The sequence below is a fragment of the Stegastes partitus genome, unplaced genomic scaffold, assembly GCF_000690725.1.
Source record: "Stegastes partitus isolate 25-593 unplaced genomic scaffold, Stegastes_partitus-1.0.2 Scaffold1726, whole genome shotgun sequence".
Classification (NCBI taxonomy): Eukaryota; Metazoa; Chordata; class Actinopteri; family Pomacentridae; genus Stegastes; species Stegastes partitus.
The window spans coordinates 122,805-142,284 of NW_007579457.1; the positions used below are offsets into that span (position 1 = coordinate 122,805).

General features: G+C 42.7%; 1 protein-coding gene across 4 annotated transcripts; it reads right to left on the reverse strand.

Moving 5' to 3' along the window:
- Positions 1 to 482: 482 nt before the first annotated feature.
- LOC103372291 (uncharacterized) lies at positions 483 to 19,271 on the reverse strand. 4 transcript variants are annotated; one of them, XM_008301891.1, is made up of 4 exons: positions 19,031 to 19,271; positions 1,106 to 5,346; positions 919 to 982; positions 483 to 825 (listed from the first exon to the last, which is right to left on the reverse strand). In XM_008301891.1, the coding sequence occupies exons 2-3, from the start codon at positions 5,292 to 5,294 to the stop codon at positions 942 to 944; spliced, it is 4,230 nt and encodes a 1,409-aa protein (XP_008300113.1). In that variant the 5' UTR covers positions 5,295 to 5,346; positions 19,031 to 19,271; the 3' UTR covers positions 483 to 825; positions 919 to 941. The 4 variants fall into 4 exon arrangements, with proteins under 4 accessions (XP_008300113.1, XP_008300114.1, XP_008300112.1 ...); XM_008301892.1 differs by lacking the exon at positions 19,031 to 19,271 and having other exon boundaries at positions 1,106 to 4,225; positions 4,568 to 7,309; XM_008301890.1 differs by lacking the exon at positions 19,031 to 19,271 and having other exon boundaries at positions 1,106 to 7,309.
- Between the last annotated feature and the right edge of the window lie 209 nt (positions 19,272 to 19,480).

The window sequence follows — 19,480 nt, forward strand, 5'->3', positions numbered from 1 at the left end:
CTATGGCTCCGCCCCCCTCTGACGACTTTTGCGTCACTGGCTCCAAAAATCCAAGATGTCAACCAGGAAGTAGCAAAACCCTGGCTTCATTTTCTCAGTGCAGAAACCAACGGGTGACGCCACGGCAGCTACGTCCATCTTTTATACAGTCTATGGGGAAACTGCAAAAATTCAGCGATTTTCAATTTAAAAATCATCAAAACTGACGAGGCTAAATGAAAAAATAAACACTTTATAGCACAAATCACTGGATAAATATAACCATTTAAATGATTTTATCATTACAGATTTTTTTTCTCTCCGTGATGCCCTGACTGCATATCACTGGTATATTTATAGCAACAGCTGAAGAGTTCACTTTTAAGCATCTCTTCCAAAAAGAGTCTAAATTAATAAGTAAGGTGATAGTTTACTCTGTTTGTTGTCCCAAAACATATTTGAACTTAAGATGAGGAAAATTATATATAAAAATACAAATAAGATATACCAAAAGTTTCAAGTTTGAACAGTCAGAGCAAAACCACTTTAATACATGAGGTAGTTGGTAAAAAAGATTAACATTAAAAAATGTAACATACAATATCACAGATAGTGTAACGACATTTCATTCAAATGAACATATTTACACACAACATTAAAAATACAGAATATTAGAATACAGGCAAATACAAGCATCGTCTGTTACTGTGTTACACACAAATGCTTTGGAAAATCAAAGACAAAACCAAACATAACAGTAAGTGCCGTTTCACTGAGTTCTCAATTTTTTTTCCCAGTGACGGGGCTTTGGAAAGGATCCATACTTCTTATCCTGCCCGCAGGAGCCTACAGTGAAAAAAAAACAAAAAGACAAAAATGAGAAAATCTGGTCAATGGACTGTTAAACTGTTATTATGAAAGTTAGGAAAATGTTGTCACCTTTCGTGGACCACATCCCTTGATTACTTCCTCCATTTGTAACCCTTCCCCACACGGTGGTCTGCTATTAAAATGAGGTTCAGGAACATGCATTCAGATTAGACACTAAAAAGTTACTTTTCATGTGACTGAATTTATTTATTACAGAAAAATTGAGAAACATTTCAGATACTTAAAAAGAACACACTTTGTTCACTTGAGGAATCCCGATTCCTGGCCTTTGTCCACTCTCTGGCTTCATCCATGGTTTTCTTCATCAAGGGGGTTGCAGATTCCTGGGTGCTGTTCCTCCGTCTGGGTGCCCTGCGACGCTGACTTCGTCCAGGTTTCGCTTCCTTCAGCAAATCAGGATTGTTCGTGGATCTTAAGCCCTCCTCTGTCCCCACGCTAGTTTTTTTGTCCTTTCTGGTGGAGAAATAACTGTCCCGCCACTTATTGGTCACGAGTGTCATTGCTGAAGGGCCCGTTGTGGGAGAGTAGGGATTAGTGAATGTTGAGGGCATGTCATAGGAACGTGGCCGCTGTAGTTTGGATAAAGAAAAACGTTTTCGGGGATGAGAGGAGCTCTCCTTAGATTTAGACGCTGGTGTTACATGGTTCGTATCATTTCCAGGTGTTGGTTTGGAAAAACAGGTTCCTTGTCTGTCTTTATGCAAAGGCTGTGTCTTTGTTTTACAGGAGTCTACATTTTTGCTGGTTGATGTGGGTTTCTTTGGAGTCTCATCTTCATCCCGCCCGTGGGCTTTATAATTTTTAAGTTTCAAGTGTTCACTGCATTGAGGAAAATTGTCAAACGAAAGGCGGGCAACCACAGGATTGCTACCCAAAGTGGAGTCTTCATCCCTGTCCCTCCCTGACTGGGGCGGCTTCTTGGATGAGTCTTTGGCTGACTGAACAGTTTTTTGAGGCTTGTTGTTGACATAAGGACTTCTCTGTGCATTACCAAAGGTCAAATCACTGTCCTCTGCTTCTGATGATGGCGTTCTTCTCTTCGTTTTCGCCTTCTTTTTGAGGGTATGGTCTTTTGTCACCACTTGGTCAGACTCATGGAAACATTTTGATGTCATTCGTGTGTTGGTCTTTTGATGAACATGCATAGAGCCAGTTCTAGCTTCAGACAGCTCTCTCCTCTTTACACTGTTTGACAGGTCAAAGGATGCGTCCTGCATCTCTTTCTCTGAAAGTGTATCTTGACGTTCAGAACCGTGCTGTGGCTTAGATGAGTCTGTACACGGTCTGCGTTCTTGGAGTTTTTCTTCAGCAGTTTCATATTCAGTGTCCACGGGAGTCCTCTCTTGTGTAACACATGCATCATCACCAGCGCCCGCCCACTCTAAAGAGAATTCCTTCTTCCTCTTTGCCTTTTTGTAGTTTTGGCTATGGTCATCGTCTGTGTCAGAGTCAATAACTATTACACTTTCAGCATCTGAAACATTTTGTGGCAGGACCGCATGTTGAACATGCTTGGATCTGACTATGTTTTCTGTCCTTTTTGAGGAGTGTGCAGCTGGAAATCTTCTTTTTAACAAGTTTTCTTCAGCACTTTCACATACACTAGCCACAGTGTCAGGGGAATGTCTCTTTGGTGGGCTGCATGGGACAGCAGCACTGACCGCCTTCTGTAAAGAGGATATTCTTCTTCTTTTTGCTTTATTCGTGCTGTTTTGATCACATTCATCCTCTGAGTCAGAAGTGAGGATTCCTGTGTCTTCCTTTTTATGAGTGCTTTGTCTGCTCCTGATTTGATCATTTTGCAAATTTGTCACCTCATCAATTACATCCTCTTTTTCAGACTCAGAGTCATCTGTCTCTGAAGATGCAGATGCTGACAGGTGGTTCAACAACTTCCTAGACACTGTTAAATGGTTGCGTTCCTCCACAGGTGAGTAATTACAACTGTCATCTGTTTCACAGCTGTCTTCAGGCTCCGAGTACCAATCTTTTCTGCTGTGATGTGGCTTTGGGTCTCTCTCAGGAAAGCTCTCTTCTGACAGAAATTGTGGAAATATCCCAAACTGGAGAGCTTTCGCTCGTTGAAAGCTTTCACACGTGTCAAAGATCTCAATCTGGGAAAAAGCAGAAGGTGGGACCTGGACTGGAGGTGGCCGGCGGAGCTCACAAAGTGTCGGGCTTGAGCCACCTTGTGGTACTTTGTCTCCATGTTCATCCACATCCAGCAGAGCTTCTTCTGGATCAGCCCCATCTTCTGGTAATACGAGTTTAAGCTCTGATATGACTAAAGGTATGACGTCCCAGTCATCGTCCATCTCATCATCAGTCTCATCTTCATCTTTCAAATCAGAGGAAGGACTATATGAGCAGTTTATCTGCCATCCAGCCTGTCTTGCATAGTCACATTTAGCACTGGTCACACATTCAATGTCATCATCTGTTTCACCGAAATGTGGAAAAGAGCAATGTTGTGCTACATGAGGTGTTTGTGACTTTGGTGTCATCTGCTTCATTGCAATCAGTTTCTCATCTAAAATTGACTTCACCTGGACCTGCACATGTCCATACTGCTTAACGCTGGGTTCAGAAACATCAGGTGGAGATGAAGGCATCTCCACATCTGTATTCTGAATCGGTGGATTTTCATCTTCACTTATATCTTCATACACTGGGTCTTCTAAACGTAATGAAAAATGTAAATCCTCATGCTCTGGAAGTTTCGTGTCCAGCTCTGACATGTCTTCTGCATCTGAGATATCTTCATATTGTTGTTCTTTTAAAATGGTCACAGAAGGGGTGTCTGTACCTAGTCTTCCAGGAAGAGGGTGAAGTATTGCATCACTGCTGCTACAACTTGTTTGGTGGTTCACAGATTGTTCACTTTGGTTTGTAGAGACTGACTGTGCGTCATATGTCTGAATTTTTTCAACTGATGAATTTAGCTTGGAATGTGCAGCTGCTTCCCCACAGGTATCAGGGCAGTGTTGTTGATTTCCAATGTTTTTCTGTTTGTTTAAATTTTCATCTTGATCTCCAATGAGTCTTGGAGTCCATGAATCTTTGGGGTCATGTATCACACCTTGCATGTTGACCTCCACTGGTTTTAGGCCTTTACCTCCTCGTGCCTTGTGTGTCATGTGTATCAGAGGTGAGGAAACCGAAGGCAGTCCAACACCCTTGTCAGCGTTTATCCAAACAGACTTGTATTCTTCTTGTGATGAGCTGCAGCCGAGTATTGAACCATTCTTAGTCAGTTCATCCTGGCTAGTTCTTGACATCGCAGTGAGAACCACTGGACTTCCTTCTTCAGTCTTTGTGCAAGTGACAGCAGCTTCATTCATTATCTTTGGGTATTCTGTGGATGTAAAGAGACGAACGTTACCTATATCTCCATTCCAATACTGTTGCAGCATGACTTCAGACAAGTTGTCGATCTTTGCAAAACGCTCTACATTTTCCAGACTAGCAATCAGCTCCTTCAGTGCAGTTAAAGAATAGTGAAGAGTGGCTTCTCCATTCAGAACATACTTATCACACCATTTACTCTGGAAACTTTCATCACTACTACTGACAAATGTTTTATCTTCAGAGTCATCAGAACAGAAAAGTTTGCCTTCATCATTTATATTCAAGTGTTTTTTGACTGGCAAATCAAAATCTGCATGTTTTGCATTTTCTGCATCAGACATGAGTGTACCTGCTGAAAGTCTCTCTGATGCTGATGTTTCATGTTCATCTTTAGACTTGGGAGTTAACTCAGCATTTGCTTCGCTGTTCTTGGAGCTGTCCTCTTCAACTGCTTGTCCAGATGCAGTCGCACAGTGCTCAATCACAGCGCAGCTAAGACGTTGCTTCTCCACATCTTCATTGTCACACGTAGAGGATGTGAGGTGATAGGTCACAGTGCTAGACTTTGGAATGTTGCTGTGAGACTGGAGTGGTGAGTCACTGTCATTAGGGCAGTCCTTACTGGCGAAAGCAGCAACCTTCTGTTTAACAAATTCACATATTTCATAATCTGTATATAATTTGGGTGCTCCAACTGCCAACACTATTTCTGTGGATAGCTGACCGCTTGGCCCAGTGCTATTGCTCAACGTTGAACTGTTTCGCAAATGTTCACCTAAACAGTGCTTGGAAGAGTACCTTTGTTGTCCACTACTGTCAGCATATTGTCTTATGGGGTTGGCATTTGCAAATATTCCAAAATTCTTGCCGACCTGAAAATGTTGTGATTGTCCATGGCCTTGCTTACACCGAGCTGGACCGTAAGCCACTTTGAGCTCCCCAGGAGACTGAGCAGCAACTATGCTGATTTGCATTCCACTTGGCAGGTGATCTGCTGGCAAAGGTCGAACGCTGTTGTCCTGAGATGCGGGAACATAGGCTCCTCCTGCCGGGTTGTAGGAATATCCAGTTTGCATCGCATGGAGAGCAATCTTTCAAGTGATGACTCGAATTAGGCGCTTCACTTGTCTGGGAATCAAATAAAAAGGAAAATTAGTGGATGGGTAGTTCGACATTGAGTACGTGATACAAAAACAACAGAGCAAAAACATCACATATGTCTCTTTCCACTGGTTTTGCTTTTGTCTCTGCTGGACCCATCCTGCTCAGGGAGTGAGCTCCTGAAGTTAAACTTGGGCACCGGCCAGAAAGTTTTACAAAATCCAAGTTCCAGGCACTCTCTGCGACATCAAGGTAGCATTATCAATCTATGCCATTCCACAGACTTAGTCTTTTTTCCATAACCACCTCAACTTGTATATCTTACTAATTGAAATAATGGCTATACAGACTGGGGTGGTACATTCTATGTTTACTGGATATTGCTGCAGGCTGTTTACTGTTGAAGGCTACAAGACAAACCCAGCTCTGTAGTGCTGCTTAACAACATGGGAGTTACATTCCTTTCAGACAGGACATGAGGTGTGCCGCACTGGCAGCTGGATTCAATGCAACACATGGACAGAATTGCAGGGGACTGAGCAAAGTAGGGAAAGTTTTCCAAACTGCTAGCAAGTCAAAGTTAGCTCCTATTTATGACATGGTCAGATACCACGTCTTTAGAACTAGCCCTAAGAAACCACGGACCTCCTGTGTCTAGAGGTCCGTTTTACAAAGCAGGTTCAACAAACTCTGAGTCTAATCCTGAACTCTGAGTTGATCTGCTCGGAGATAGGAAACTCTGAGTTTCTGGTTCCAGAACAGCGGATTTGAGTTAGTTAAATTAACTCGGAGTAGTTTCACCTGGAGTTAAGCGCGTGCACCACAACTATAAAAAGCCAGCATCAATGGAGCCCTGATTTGACAGTCACTATGGCAACGGGGAAGCGGAGGGCTGCGTATTTCACCCACTGGAACTGGAGATCTTAATGCGCTCATACGGTGAGTTTGAACGCGTGTTTAAAAAGAAGTGCAACACTGCTGCAGCTGCAACACAGAGGGAGACGCCATGGAGAACACTGCTGCTCGGGTCAACACGTAAGTTTAAATGTCGTCCTATGCAATCACAATGATATTACAGGAAAACTGCTTGAATGGTAGCCGTTAATTCATTTCATTTAGGTGTAATCCTGCGGGGGGAGAAGCGCACTGGGCAGCAGCTTAAGATTAAATGTAAAAACACTGTTCAAGTCTGAGGTTGCAGCACAATGTCATTAACAGAATATGATTTAAAATGAACTAAACAGATCTCTACATCATTGACCTGCAATCCTGTGGAACTCCTCCTTGATGGCTCTGACAGGTGAGCCATCACACTGCCCCAGCTCGCTTGCCTTCTTCCAATACTGCATCCTGTCACTGTTTCACAGATAAATGATGCACACACATACACTGACCAGTCCACATGATATGAAAGACTTTACTCATCAGACCAGGCCACCTGCTTACAAGTACTGCCCTCAGCACCCCAGTTTTGACACTCATATGCCCACTGTAGGCACTTTCAGCTGTGAACAGGAGTCAGCACGGGCACTAACCAGTATGTAGCTGGGTAGATAGTTGCGATGCACTGGGTTCTGACACCTCACTATTGGAGCCGCTGGTAAGGATTCTGGTTTTTGGGCTATAGTAGTTCTTTTGTACCATACTGGACCACAAAGGCTAGTTTTCGCTTGGCCAGTGCTTCAGTGAGTCTCGGAGCCCCATGACCCAGTCACTGGTTCAACAGTTGCCCTTCCTTGGACCACTTTTGATAGGTACTAACCACTGCATTACCGGTAAACCCCAACAAGAACTGCCATTTTGGAGTTGCTCTGACCAGTCATCTAGCCATCACAAGTTGGCTCAACAAAAGCCGCTCACGTGTTTATGCTATCCCCCCCTTCTACAGTTTATAGCAGTGATTCTCAAATAAGGGTCTGTGGCATGCTAAATATACATATATATATATATATATATACACACAGACCCTTTCCAAAAAATTAGAATATCATGGAAAAGTTGTTCAATTTCCATAATTCCATTCAAAAAGTTAAACTTTCATAGATTATAGATTCAGGGCCCACAATTTAAACAATTTCAAGTATTTATTTGTAAATTTTTTACACAATTTGGGCTTCCAGCTCATAAAACCCACAAAAACAGGAATTCAAAAAATTAGAATACTGTGAAGAAATCACCATTTACGTCTCAGTTTTTGCAGAAAATAATAGGATCACATCAAATCAATCAAAATAAGGTACTTTCAAAATGATATGCCAATCTTCAATAGTTGGTTGGGAATCCCTTTGCCTTAATCACTGCCTCGATGCGCCGTGACATTGAGGCAATCAGCCTGTGGCATTGCCTGATACTTATGGAAGCCCAGATTTCCGTGATGCTTGCTGTAAGCTCTTCTTTGTTTTTGGGTCTGGTGCCCCTCACTTTCCTCTTGATAATACCCCATAGATTCTCAATGGGGTTTAGGTCCGGCGAGTTGGCTGGCCAGTCAAGCACTGTGATGGCATGGGCATCAAACCAGGTTTGGTGCTTCTGGCGGGATGGGCAGGGGCCAGGCCCTGCTGGAAGATGAAATCTGCATCTCTATACAGATCCTCAGCAGAAGGAATCATGAAGTCCTCTAAAACATTCTGGTAGACTATTGCGATGACCTTGGACTTAAGAAAGCAGAGTTGACCAACACCTGCACCAGACATTGCACCCCAAATCATGACTGACTGTGGATATTTCACACTGGACCTCAAGCAGCTTGGGTTCTGTTCCTCACCCATCTTCCTCCGAACCCTTGGACCTTGATTCCTGAATGAAAGGCACACTTAACTTTCATCGGAAAAGAGGACCTTGGACCACTGGCCAACAGTCCAGTCCTTCTTCTCCTTGGCCCAGTTGAGATGCTTCCTACGTTGGCTCAGGATCAGAAGTGGCTTGACCGGAGGAACCCAACAGTTGTAGCCCATCTCCCGGATGCGTCTGAATGTGGTGGTTTTTGAAGCTGTGACTCTTGCCTCATTCCACTCTTTCTGGATCTCTTCCAGATTCTTGAATCTTGTCTGTTTGATAATGCGCTGAAGCCCACGGTCATCTCTTTTGCTGGTGCATCTTCTTCTGCCACATTTTGCCCTTCCACTAGACTTTCCATTGATATGCTTGGACACAGCACTCTGTGAACAGCCAGCCTGCTTAGCTATGAACATTTGTGGCTTACCAATCCTATAGAGGGTATCAGTGATGGTCTTCTGGCCAGTTGTCAAGTCTGCAGTCTTCCCCATATTGAACCGAACTGAAACAATTGAACCAAATTGAAGCAATTTAATGACACCTGGGGAAACCTGTGCAGGTGCTTTGAGTTTAGTAGATGATTAGTGTGTGACACTCAGTTTAAAACATTCATGCCCTACAAAATTTGGGCTGATTTCTTCACAGTATTCTAATTTTTTGAATTCCTGTTTTCGTGGGTTTTATGAGCTGGAAGCCCAAATTATGTAAAAACAAACAAATAAATACTTGGAATCATTTAAATTGTGGGCCCTGAATCTATAATCTATGAAAGTTTAACTGTTTGAATGGAATTATGGAAATTAAACAACTTTTCCATGATATTCTAATTTTTTGGAAAGGGTCTGTAAATTCAGATTCATTAATTTAAATTGCCATGATGTATAATTTTAAATAACTTTAAAAAAAATATATAATTATTTATCAGGGCTCTAGACAGTAAAGAAGTTAATATTTTCAGTGTCACATTTGTACTAGTGCATGATGATTAATATGCTGTTTTGAAGCCCCTCCAACTGGCATGGGTTGCAGCTGGGGTAGTCATAGTGATGGAAATCCACAATTTTTCTGTTTGAGCCCTTCAGTCAGTCTGTCCCTGCCTGGTCTGTAAAACAAGTTATTCAGCTTTTGGGTGGTCCAAAGATCTAGTCTGTAGCAGGGGGTTGACCGATTATCAGCCTGGTTGATTACTGAGGCCAATATAAGGCGCCCATAGCTGGATGCTGCCATCACTATGTTTAACTATTGTTTGCCAGACAAAGTGCATTAAACGGAACGACAGAGTTCGATTGTAGTTTCATCAGACAAGATAATCTTTTCTTCAAGCATTCAGAGTCCATTAATTGCAGATTGGTACACTTGAAGTGGACTATCATCTGCCTTTTTATTAAGAGTGACTTTTGGCTAGCCTCATAAAGGCATGATCAAATGTGACTAAGATGGGCATTCTTCCAGAGTTTTTTCAATCTCTGTAGAGGAATTCTGTTCTGCCTTTCTAAACAGGGCACAGTGTGTGCTGCGCTCACCCGCTGAGTTCAGTGCACTTCGTGGGTGGAGTTGCAGAAAAGTCTCAGAATCTTTAAAACTTCGAGTGGGATGATGTCCCCTAAGCCTTTAAAGTGGGACGCCACCAGTTCGTTGCAGACACACCTCAGCAATAAAGACTCTTCATTTCCATTGACCGTGTGGGCATACTTCATATTGTGTCATCTGAGTACAGAGGCGCGTGAGCTTGCAGACCAGCATGCTGTTTGTGTGCTTAGCTCAATGCAGCTGCAAACTGTTGGGTTCTTTTTCACCTCTCTCACTAAGTCCCTTCAGTCCCTAGGCTATCCACTTGCCATTACTGTATCACAGAGGTCTAAGGCAAGGTCTTTGGACTGCATGGCTTAGTTTTTGTCATTGTGGCCTATTGAAATTGATTGAGATTGACAACCTGATAGAATATGCCTTAAAGCTGATATCTATGTACACGATGGGCACGGTGGGTTCCACTCCTACCTAAAGTTTCAGGTATGCAGTGATGGTAGCACCAAATCTAATGTGGATATCCTCCATGCACTACAGGTCCCTCCAACTAAGGTTTCTCTTTTCTATACTCGCCCAATTTAATTACTGCCCCTGCTTGGCCTGAGCCACTGCTTTCATACACCTAATGACTTCCTCTTGCCAATATATCTGTATACCACTACCAGCTTCCTTCTTTCTTTCGGATTTGCCTTGTTCCACATTGGCCTGCCTTAACTAAGCCCCAGATGCCAATGGCCATGGTGCACGTTTCCTACTTACTCTAAAATGGCTTTCACACAGGAAGCAGTATGCACTGCAAGTTGTGGATTAGCGAGCAAAATAGGCAGAGTTTTTAAAACTTCCAGCGAGGCAACGTCACCATCCTCTCAGGTGAGCAGTTTTTAGTTTGTTACTAACACTTCAACAGTGAAGCTGTATTTGCTCTGTGCTAAGTAGCAAGCATTAGCACAAGCCAAGCATTAGCACTATCCTTGCCAGTATGAAAGCATTCCTCCCCAAGTCTCAATACAACTGCAAAAAAGCCTGATATAATTCAGGGACTTTAGACAAATGCAGCACTGACTTTTTCTACACTTTGTCCTTCATGCCTCCTAGATGCCTTGTCTCTATTGGCTGCGCAATCATACATCATCGGCGCAGGGGTCAAATTTCAACAAATTTGAACTTTGACTGCAGCAAGTGCTCAGCACAGCAGAATGCCATTATTGCACGGCACAAGCAATTAAAATAAATGGGCTTCAGAGCACTGCATCTTGTGTGAAATCTGCTTAAATGCCTAACAGTTGCCTTTGCTTCCTGTATTGCATCTCCTGGATTCCATTTCCTGCCTTTAGTTGGATTTGGAATTAACCTACCAACTACTGTGTCACTCATGGAAACTGTGCTTCTGGTGCACCGCTTCTATGGCAGCAAGTCCACGTAGCTCCATTGTCACATGTGTCTGCAGTTGTTTACTTGCAACGATGTGCATGGCTGGGAGTTAAACATCCCATTCCGGCCAAGTTGAAGAAAGCATACCATAGACTGAGTGCTGGCACCAAGTTCAAGGCTAAGCTTGGGGCTAGAAGGTGGAAATACAAGCCTTTTTTACCCTTGAAACTTATGGGTATCGTCAACTCTTTGACTAGCAAGGGCAAGGACCTCAAGTCACTAGGGAAGACCCGAGTGGCTGTACCGTGAGTGCAGCCTCATGTTTTTTTACAGAGACCTGGCTGAACCTGGCATCCCTGACTCGTGCGTTGATCTACCCGGCTTCACTACGGTACGTGTCCACAGAAACCCTTACAGCGAGTGGAGAGAACAAAAATGGAGGTCTAGTGCTGTTTGCAAACAATAAAGGTTGTAAACCCAGTTACATTATGGTGAGGGAGAAGATCTGCTGTTTGGATACTGAACTTTTGGCAGTCAGTCTTAGACCTCATTATGCACCGAGGGAATTTGTACACATTTTTGCCATTGTAGTTTCAATCCAACCATGCACTGAGGCTGTAGTTGCATGTGATGTCGCTCACGAGAATATTGCAAGGATACAGACTCAGCACCCTGATGCATTCATTGTAGTATCAGATGATTTAACCATGCAGACCTCATCTCTCATCTTACTGACTGTCCCACAAGGGAGAAGAAAACACTTGATCTGCTGTATGCAAATACCAAGGAGGCCTACAGAGCCTCAGCACTTCCACCACTCTGGGTCTGACCCAAATCTGGTCTTTCATCAGCCCCACTACAAACCCCATGTTCTAAGGGAGCCTGCAACCACCTGCTCATTCAGGAAGTGGACCAGTGAGATTATAAAGGACTGCTTCGACTGCATGGACTGGAATGTATGCTACCACCACAGGGAAACAGTATGGACATGGACACTATGACTGACTACACCACAGACTATATCTTCTGCAGGGACACAGTTATTTCTGTAAGGACAGTACAGCGCTTTCCCAATAACAAACCCTGGTTCACCAGCGACATCACGGCACTCCTCAACCAGAAAAAGGAGGACTTCAGGGGTGGAGACATGGAGCAGCTCAAGAGACCCAGCATGAGCTAATGGGGAGTCTGAAGCAGGCCAAGAAGGACTACAAGAGGAAGCTAGACGACAATAGCAGCAGAGAGGTGTGGAGGGTGTAAATCCCACGATATGCCATGGAACAGGGATACTGGTCCAACTCTCGGTTTCTATGGTTAGGTTCTATCTGCCTTAAGGGTCTTGCCCTAAAGGGAGCTGAAGAATGGCTTAAGCTGGTGTCGAGGAAACTCACTTAGCTTCTAACTGCTGCCATCCAAACCTATCCTGTTTTCTCTAATCGTTCGCTTAACTGAGTAGCCTTGGTAGTTAAGATGTCCCATCAGTCACATCTGTTAACGACAGCTTTCCTCTAAATGGACTGGGCGCTTGGTAAGTTGCCAGGTTATGATTTAGAAGTTAGGATAAAACTCCAGGTATACGTTTATGAACACAGTCGTGACTCGATAATCCAACACTAAATGTAAAATCTTCTTTTATGTCAGATAGCAAGGCTGTCGGATTGTCAAGACAGAGGTCGAGATACAGGGAGGGCTTGATGCTGGAAGGCTCATTTGTTGTTCATAGTTGTTATAATAACCAGCAGGGCTGGTCCCAATAGCCCTTTCTGGTCTTTGGATATTCAGGCCCAAATAATGATGAATATCCGAACATTCGGCGCGGTCGGAGGGGGACTTCCACCCTGGGGATGCGCTCCGATGGGGTGGAAGTGGCCAAAACACACAGGCAGTACTTGGCTGCTGATGCCAGTTTAGTTAGTCACACTTCTGTTTCCACCATCAGTGGCGGGGGAGTGGCAGATACGTTCCACCGTTACCATCCACGTTTACTTCCACAAACATGGAGCACGCTCGCTGCGTGCGATGTCGTCGTGTCCTCTTCTGCGCATGTGGGACACTTTTGGGTTGTATGAAGTTCACACAGCAGATCACATACAAGTTGCATTTAATTGGAAATGTGAACGAACCCACAAAAAAGTCGGATTTCACAAAAAACTAATCTGAACTGAGCATCAAGACCTGCAGTCTGAACGTAGCCAATCTGTCGAATTGTCCAGTCAGATAATACGCCGTTATCCTGATTTGTGACAAAATGTCATGTCGGAGTCAGAATCCAAGGCTGTCGTATGTTAAGCCTATTTTTTGTGGGTTCTGTTCGTTTTTCCTAAAAACATGTCAGATAGCAAGGTTTTCAGATTGTTAAGGGTCGGAATGTTGAGTCACGACCGTATATAATTCGCTTTGACTAGAACAACTTTTAAAAACCATTGAAAATCTCATGCACACATTTGCCCAACTTTTTACTACCACTGGCTATCATATCATAAGTGGCTGTTTAAAACCCAACATGAAGCTTAAATGTTACAGCTCTTGATCAGTGATACAAATATTTGCAATATTATTACAGTTAGTTTACTAGGTTAAAAAGAAAGAACTGACTTATTTTCTAAAGAAACTGCCTATTAATGTAATTTGGGAGGGAGAGAGCAGACTGCTTGCCCATAGCTGACATACTCAGTCCTAACCTGATTCCAGAGGAGTCCTTTACTGAAGGGTTGTGAACCACACACAGTGTTTAAGTCTCCAAAAAAAGTTCTCCTTTTTTCAGGGGGAAATGAAAAGCCCCTACTCTGATTTGTTCTTCAGAAATCCTTCCATTTAGGTAAAAATGAGAATATTCCATATTAGTTAATATTCCTTACTCGATAATCTACTAGGCCAAATTGAGGAAATGTTTTAATATTCCTTTAATCTGATTGAATGGGACAAAATAGAATATTCCATCACTACCTTCGACAAGAACGGAGATGACATTCCATTAGTCCCATCAAGCAGGACAAAGAAAATATCGTACTACTTCTTTTCGAATAGAACTGCAGACTGAACAGGGCTCTTCTCTTCACAAGATAGATTCTACTATCCTGGAAGTAATCAAAAGAGATCCAACTGCAGCGATGTCCAGTGAAGAAGTCCGTCTAAAGTGTCTCATATTCTTGTTGTTATACTATTCTGACTTCCCCCTAGACACACATGCATTACTCACGTTCCCTCCCTTCCAACTTACACATGCCTCTAAACTTTAGCACACAGACCTCTTCATTTTAGAAAGATTACTCATAGTATCCCACACTCAGTTGTGCCATTATTCAGCTTTATACCATTTCCTTTTAAGGCAAAGAAGAACTGCGTACTGCCAAGATGGATTACATGTAGCCCCTTAGTCATGTACTGTTTACCAAATATCTCTCCTGACTACACAGTTAAATTACTGGTCAGCTACACAGTTACAAATCACTTGTCAGAAAGACCACTTTTAAATCAACACAATATCAGAATAATCAACTTAAAGTTATGCATAAAATCAGAAGGTTTTAATATTTTGTAACATACAGTCTTTCATTCTGTTCAGTCAGTGCCAGTCTCTTTCAATGGATGTTCCTGGGATCTCAACTCTTAACTCCACTTGACAAGGGGAATGAGGACTATTTTTGTAAAATACGAAAATTGAAGGTTTCTTATTGCAATTTCTTCGACTAGCACAATTTGTATGTTAATTACAGGTTTTTTTTGTACATTGCTCCCCTATCCATCTTGTATATAACATGTGTGAGCTACATCTCTGTCCTAATCTTCGTACACTTGAACTCCTCTGTTAAGGTAGTTACTGGTTGCTGAAGTATGCCCTTTCCACAAATTCCTTTCATTCCTGTCCTTCCATTCCTAATGTATGAATTTACCAACCTCTCGATCCTTTCAACCTTTGAAATTGGACCACTGTCATGTACTGACAGTGGCTACATCTAGGGATGCACCGATCCACTTTTTTTCATTTCTGATCCGATCCCGATACTTGAATTTGGATATCTGTGGATATGGATACTATTCCGATACCAGAGCTCTGTTTGCTTTAATATTATTATCATTAGCTGATTTTATGAGGCTGTAATAAACTCCTCTCTACAGGCTAGTACGATATTTCTGAATGTATGCATGTATGTCCCAAAAGGCAACTTGCGGCAAGTATAAGGTCAGAAAAGGAAGTCAGAAAAATTCAAAATCCTGTTAACAGGAAAAATCCCATCCTGAAAACAAATATGCAACTGTAAGGGTTTAAATTGACCATCAATATTTATCAAATCCAAGACAGATACACACAAAAGGTAAACTTCTCTAACACTACTCCTCCAAATAAAATACAAAGGGCTGCTTCATCTGATCAGCACAAATTAAGTATAACAGCTCTTGTAGCATCAACAAATCAAGGTTTTTTAAATGTCAAATATAATATACACATATACAGCTGAAACCAGAAATTTACATACACTGTATAAAAAGACATAACCTCCCCCCCTCACTGTCCGACATTAAATCCAACAAAAGTTTTCCCATTTTAGGTCAGTTACGGTTGCCAGAACTATATTTATTTGCTAAATGCCACAATAATAAGAGAGAGAATTTATTATTACTTTCTTCGAAGTCAGAAGTTTAAATGCATTTCCTTAGTATTTGGTAGCGTTGCTTTTGAACTGTATGACTTGGGTCGAACGTTTTGGGTATCCTTCCACAAGCTTCTCCAGTTTGCTGGAATTCTGGTCCATTCTTCCTGACAGAACTGGTCCAACTGAGTCAGGTTTGTAAGCTGCCTTGCTCCACACGCCTTTTCAGCTCTGCCCACAAGTTTTCTACAGGATTGAGATCATGGCTTTGTGATGGCCACTCCAAAACACTGACTGTTGTCCTGAAGCCTCTCTGTAATTAATCTGGGGATATGCTTCGGGTCATTGTCCATGTGGAAGACCCATAAGTGTCCAAACTTTAACTTCCTGGCTGATGTCTTGAGATGTTCATTCAATATTTCCACATGATGCTCTTTCCTCATGATGCCATCTATTCTGTGAAGTGCACCAGTCCCTCCTGCAGCAGAACACCCCCACAACATGATGCTGCCACCCCTGTACTTCACAGCTGGGATGGTGTTCTCAGGCTTCAAGCTTCCCCCTTTTTCCTCCAGATGTAATGATGGTCATTAAGGCCAGTTCCATCAGACCACAGGACATGTCTCCAGAAATTAAGGTCTTCGTCCCTGTATGCAGTTGCAAACTGTAGTCTGACTTTTTAAATGTTGCTTTTGGAGTAATGTCTTCTTTCTCTCAGAGTAGCCTTTCAGCCCATGTCAGTAAAGGACTTGTTTCACGCATTTTTCTCACCAAAACACTTCATCTCTGGACACAGAACCCGTCTCCTTCCTGAGCGCTGTGATGGCTGGACATTCCCATGGTGGTTATACTTGATATAACTGTTGAACAGATGAACGTGGAGCCTTCAGGCATCTGGAAATTGTACCCAAGAATGAACCAGACTGGTGGAGGTCCACAGTTCTCTTCCCGACACCTTGGCAGATTTCTTTGATGTTCCATGTTATCACAAAAGGAAGCAGTGTTGCTCCAGTTAACTCAAACGTTGTCAATTAACCTATCAAAAGCCATGACATCATCATCTGGGCTTTTCCAAATAGTTTGAAGGCATAGTAATCTTAGTGTATGTAAACTTCTGACTTTGAGGAAAGTAACAAAAAAATGCTCTTATAAATTCTCTCTCTCTCATTATTCCGGCATTCAGCAAACAGAAATTATTTGGGTGATCCTAACTGACTTAAAAGAGGAAAAGTTTAGTCTGATTTAATATCAGACATTGAGAATAAAAAGGTTGTCTTTTTATACAGTGTATGTAAACCTCTGGTTTCAACTGTACATGTGCACTAAGAAAATGATCCAATAGAGCATTTCATGTTCAGTTTAATTTCAATGTATTTAATACAACCGCCATGAAATTATATGATAAAAAGCACTATGTCCAAAAAAACTAATAAAATAAAATAAAGTGCACGCCCTCCCTGGCTCTTGAATAACCTATCATAGCACTTGATAACAGAGCCCATTCAACCTCAGTCACTTCCATGTAGGCCTCCCAAGAAGCACCAGTCCGCAGCCACCTGGGCATCTTGTTGCCTCTGTCTTCGCCCACAGACCTCCCCACACGGAGGGCACTGCTGTCGGAGCCCAGTCATGGCCACGGTCATGGGTGTCTCCGACCAACTTCACTTAAGCGACGCACTCCTGGCAGCCTGCTCCAGTGGGTGACCAACTTGATGGCAGGGTGTGGATGGTTCCCTTCAAGAAAATACCTGGTCCTCGCTAGCAACTCCAAACCTTAACCTCAGTGTGGTATGACAGCTTTGCCCTGGTCTGTTTTAGTTTAGAAATTTGTGTTTTCATTGTTGTGGTGATTTTAAAATGCTTAGCCATGTACTTAGATAAACATGCTAATGTAGTTAAATTCAAAATAAACCTTTTTGCTCCTGGTCTTTATTAAAACTAGATAATTTAAAATGATAAACAATTATCGACTGAAATTAAACATTTTATAGTGGATAAAGTTTAGGCTATTGCCCAGTCCTAATCTTATGCCTACATGCTAGGCAGGCTCTCAACACTTTCCCTTTCTGCTGCCATTCTCTATGTCTAGCAACTTCTGCTACCACAGAAAAGCAAGTCATCGCATTTTCATAATTTTGCCATCAACTTGTTCCTGTGAAATCTTTACAACCTCTACTAGCATATATAGTAGACACTAAGGCAACACAACGTTAAGATTAGTTTTCAACTATTAATTGAATCAACCATTTGGACAATTGGCTCTCATATATATATATATATAATTTTTTTTTTAACTCATAAGTACAAATTCTGATCTCATGCTCTTAAATGTGAAATAAAAACACAGAATGGTGGTCAAGTTGCCAGCCATTAATGACCAATTTTTTTTGCAGTTTCGCTTACATGTGCATCATCGGACAGCGCTTTCAGTTTCACTGTTTGGGAAATCAAAAGTGAACTGGGCTGTTTCATGTGAATGACAAATTTTAGGTGCGTCCCACAGCTTTCTACTATAACACTTTATATATAATTTACTGTAGCACTTTAGAATCTTGATTTTTTTCCCCCAGGGGCCAAAAAAGTTTTTAGTTTTTTTTTATTGAATTAGTTTTACATGCCGGTTGCAGTAAGCAGTGCAATACCAAACAGCGATACTCAATCAAGTTCCACAGTTCCGGTTTCCATTCGCCATATATGGTCAGACAAAGCTGCGCAGCTGCTTCTCATCAGAGCGATGAGCCAGCTCGTGAGTCATGGCCACGCCTGGCTTTTGTCTCGTTAAAAAGACTTAACACGGAACGTGGTTTGAACAAGACAATTTTATGTCATATTACTTTCGCTTTAGAAAGTATCGCCTTTAAGAATCGTACTTGACGCTACAAACACAGGGCGGCAGAGTACGGCGAGCCCTCAAAGTTAACGGGCCACTCTAAGTCACCGTATTCACTCACGAAGGCGGTCGTGTTCAGTTCGGTCCACATTAACAGTACTTTACATCGTTTTTCAAACGCGAATTAAAGCCGCAGACGTCACCAGAATGCCATAATTCAGGCGTAAAATTGAGGCTGCTGTGCTTTTAGGCTTCCGTGCGCAAACTTTCAAAACAGGAAGCAGCAGCAGCAGCAGAGCGGACTGCTGCGTTCACTGACTGCTGCGTTCACGGACTGCCGTGCTTGTGATGGGCTGTGCGACAGCTCCGTGTGACTACAAAAATGAACCAACTACATAACTTAGAACTAAACAACGTGACTGGAATCAGCAAAATGCGTCATTTCCACCTTCACTGGTCATATGTCGCTTGTTTTGTAGCAGCGTTACTTATAGATAAGTATTCAAAAATGCTTCTACTTACACTACTTGGAACTTTTAACGGTTATTGGAAAAAAAAACCCCACAAAAAATACAACCGTTGAAGATTCCACTGAGGCTCAGCATGGGCTACTTACCCAGTATCTCCGCATTTAAGCGTTTAAACCGTAATTTTCTACGATTCCGAGGCTTCCTCAAAGCCCTTGTAACGGTCAACGTCCGTTGACGAACTCCCACGGCGTGAAATTTCCCTAAAGCGAGATCCTCAGATGAAAGAAATCCCATCGGAGTGTTAGTCATCCACAAAAAATGTGAGCCGTTGTCCCGCTGATCATCCGTCTCCAGCTGTGCTCATCGCCGCTGCAGACGCTCCACTGCAGCCCGGAGCGGCTCGTCTGCGTGTTAAAAAGGCGACCAGCGTGCGCTCTGATTGGAGGGTTTTTCTAAGGAGCGAACAGCACCAATAACGTGGATCCTGTCTCCGACTGGCAGGACTTCTCCGCCTAACTCTGGTTTTTGGTGAACTAGTCTGGACAGTACACTAGAGCAGGCGGAGGCAGCAGCGGCGGGGGGCGGAGTTCATCAAG

Coding starts and splice junctions, on each gene's coding strand:
- LOC103372291 (XM_008301891.1), bottom strand. CDS start 5,294: ATGCAAACTGGATATTCCTACAACCCGGCAGGAGGAGCCTATGTTCCC. Junction 983..1,105: donor GGATTCCTCAAGTGAACAAA/GTGTGTTCTTTT, acceptor TCATTTTAATAG/CAGACCACCGTGTGGGGAAG.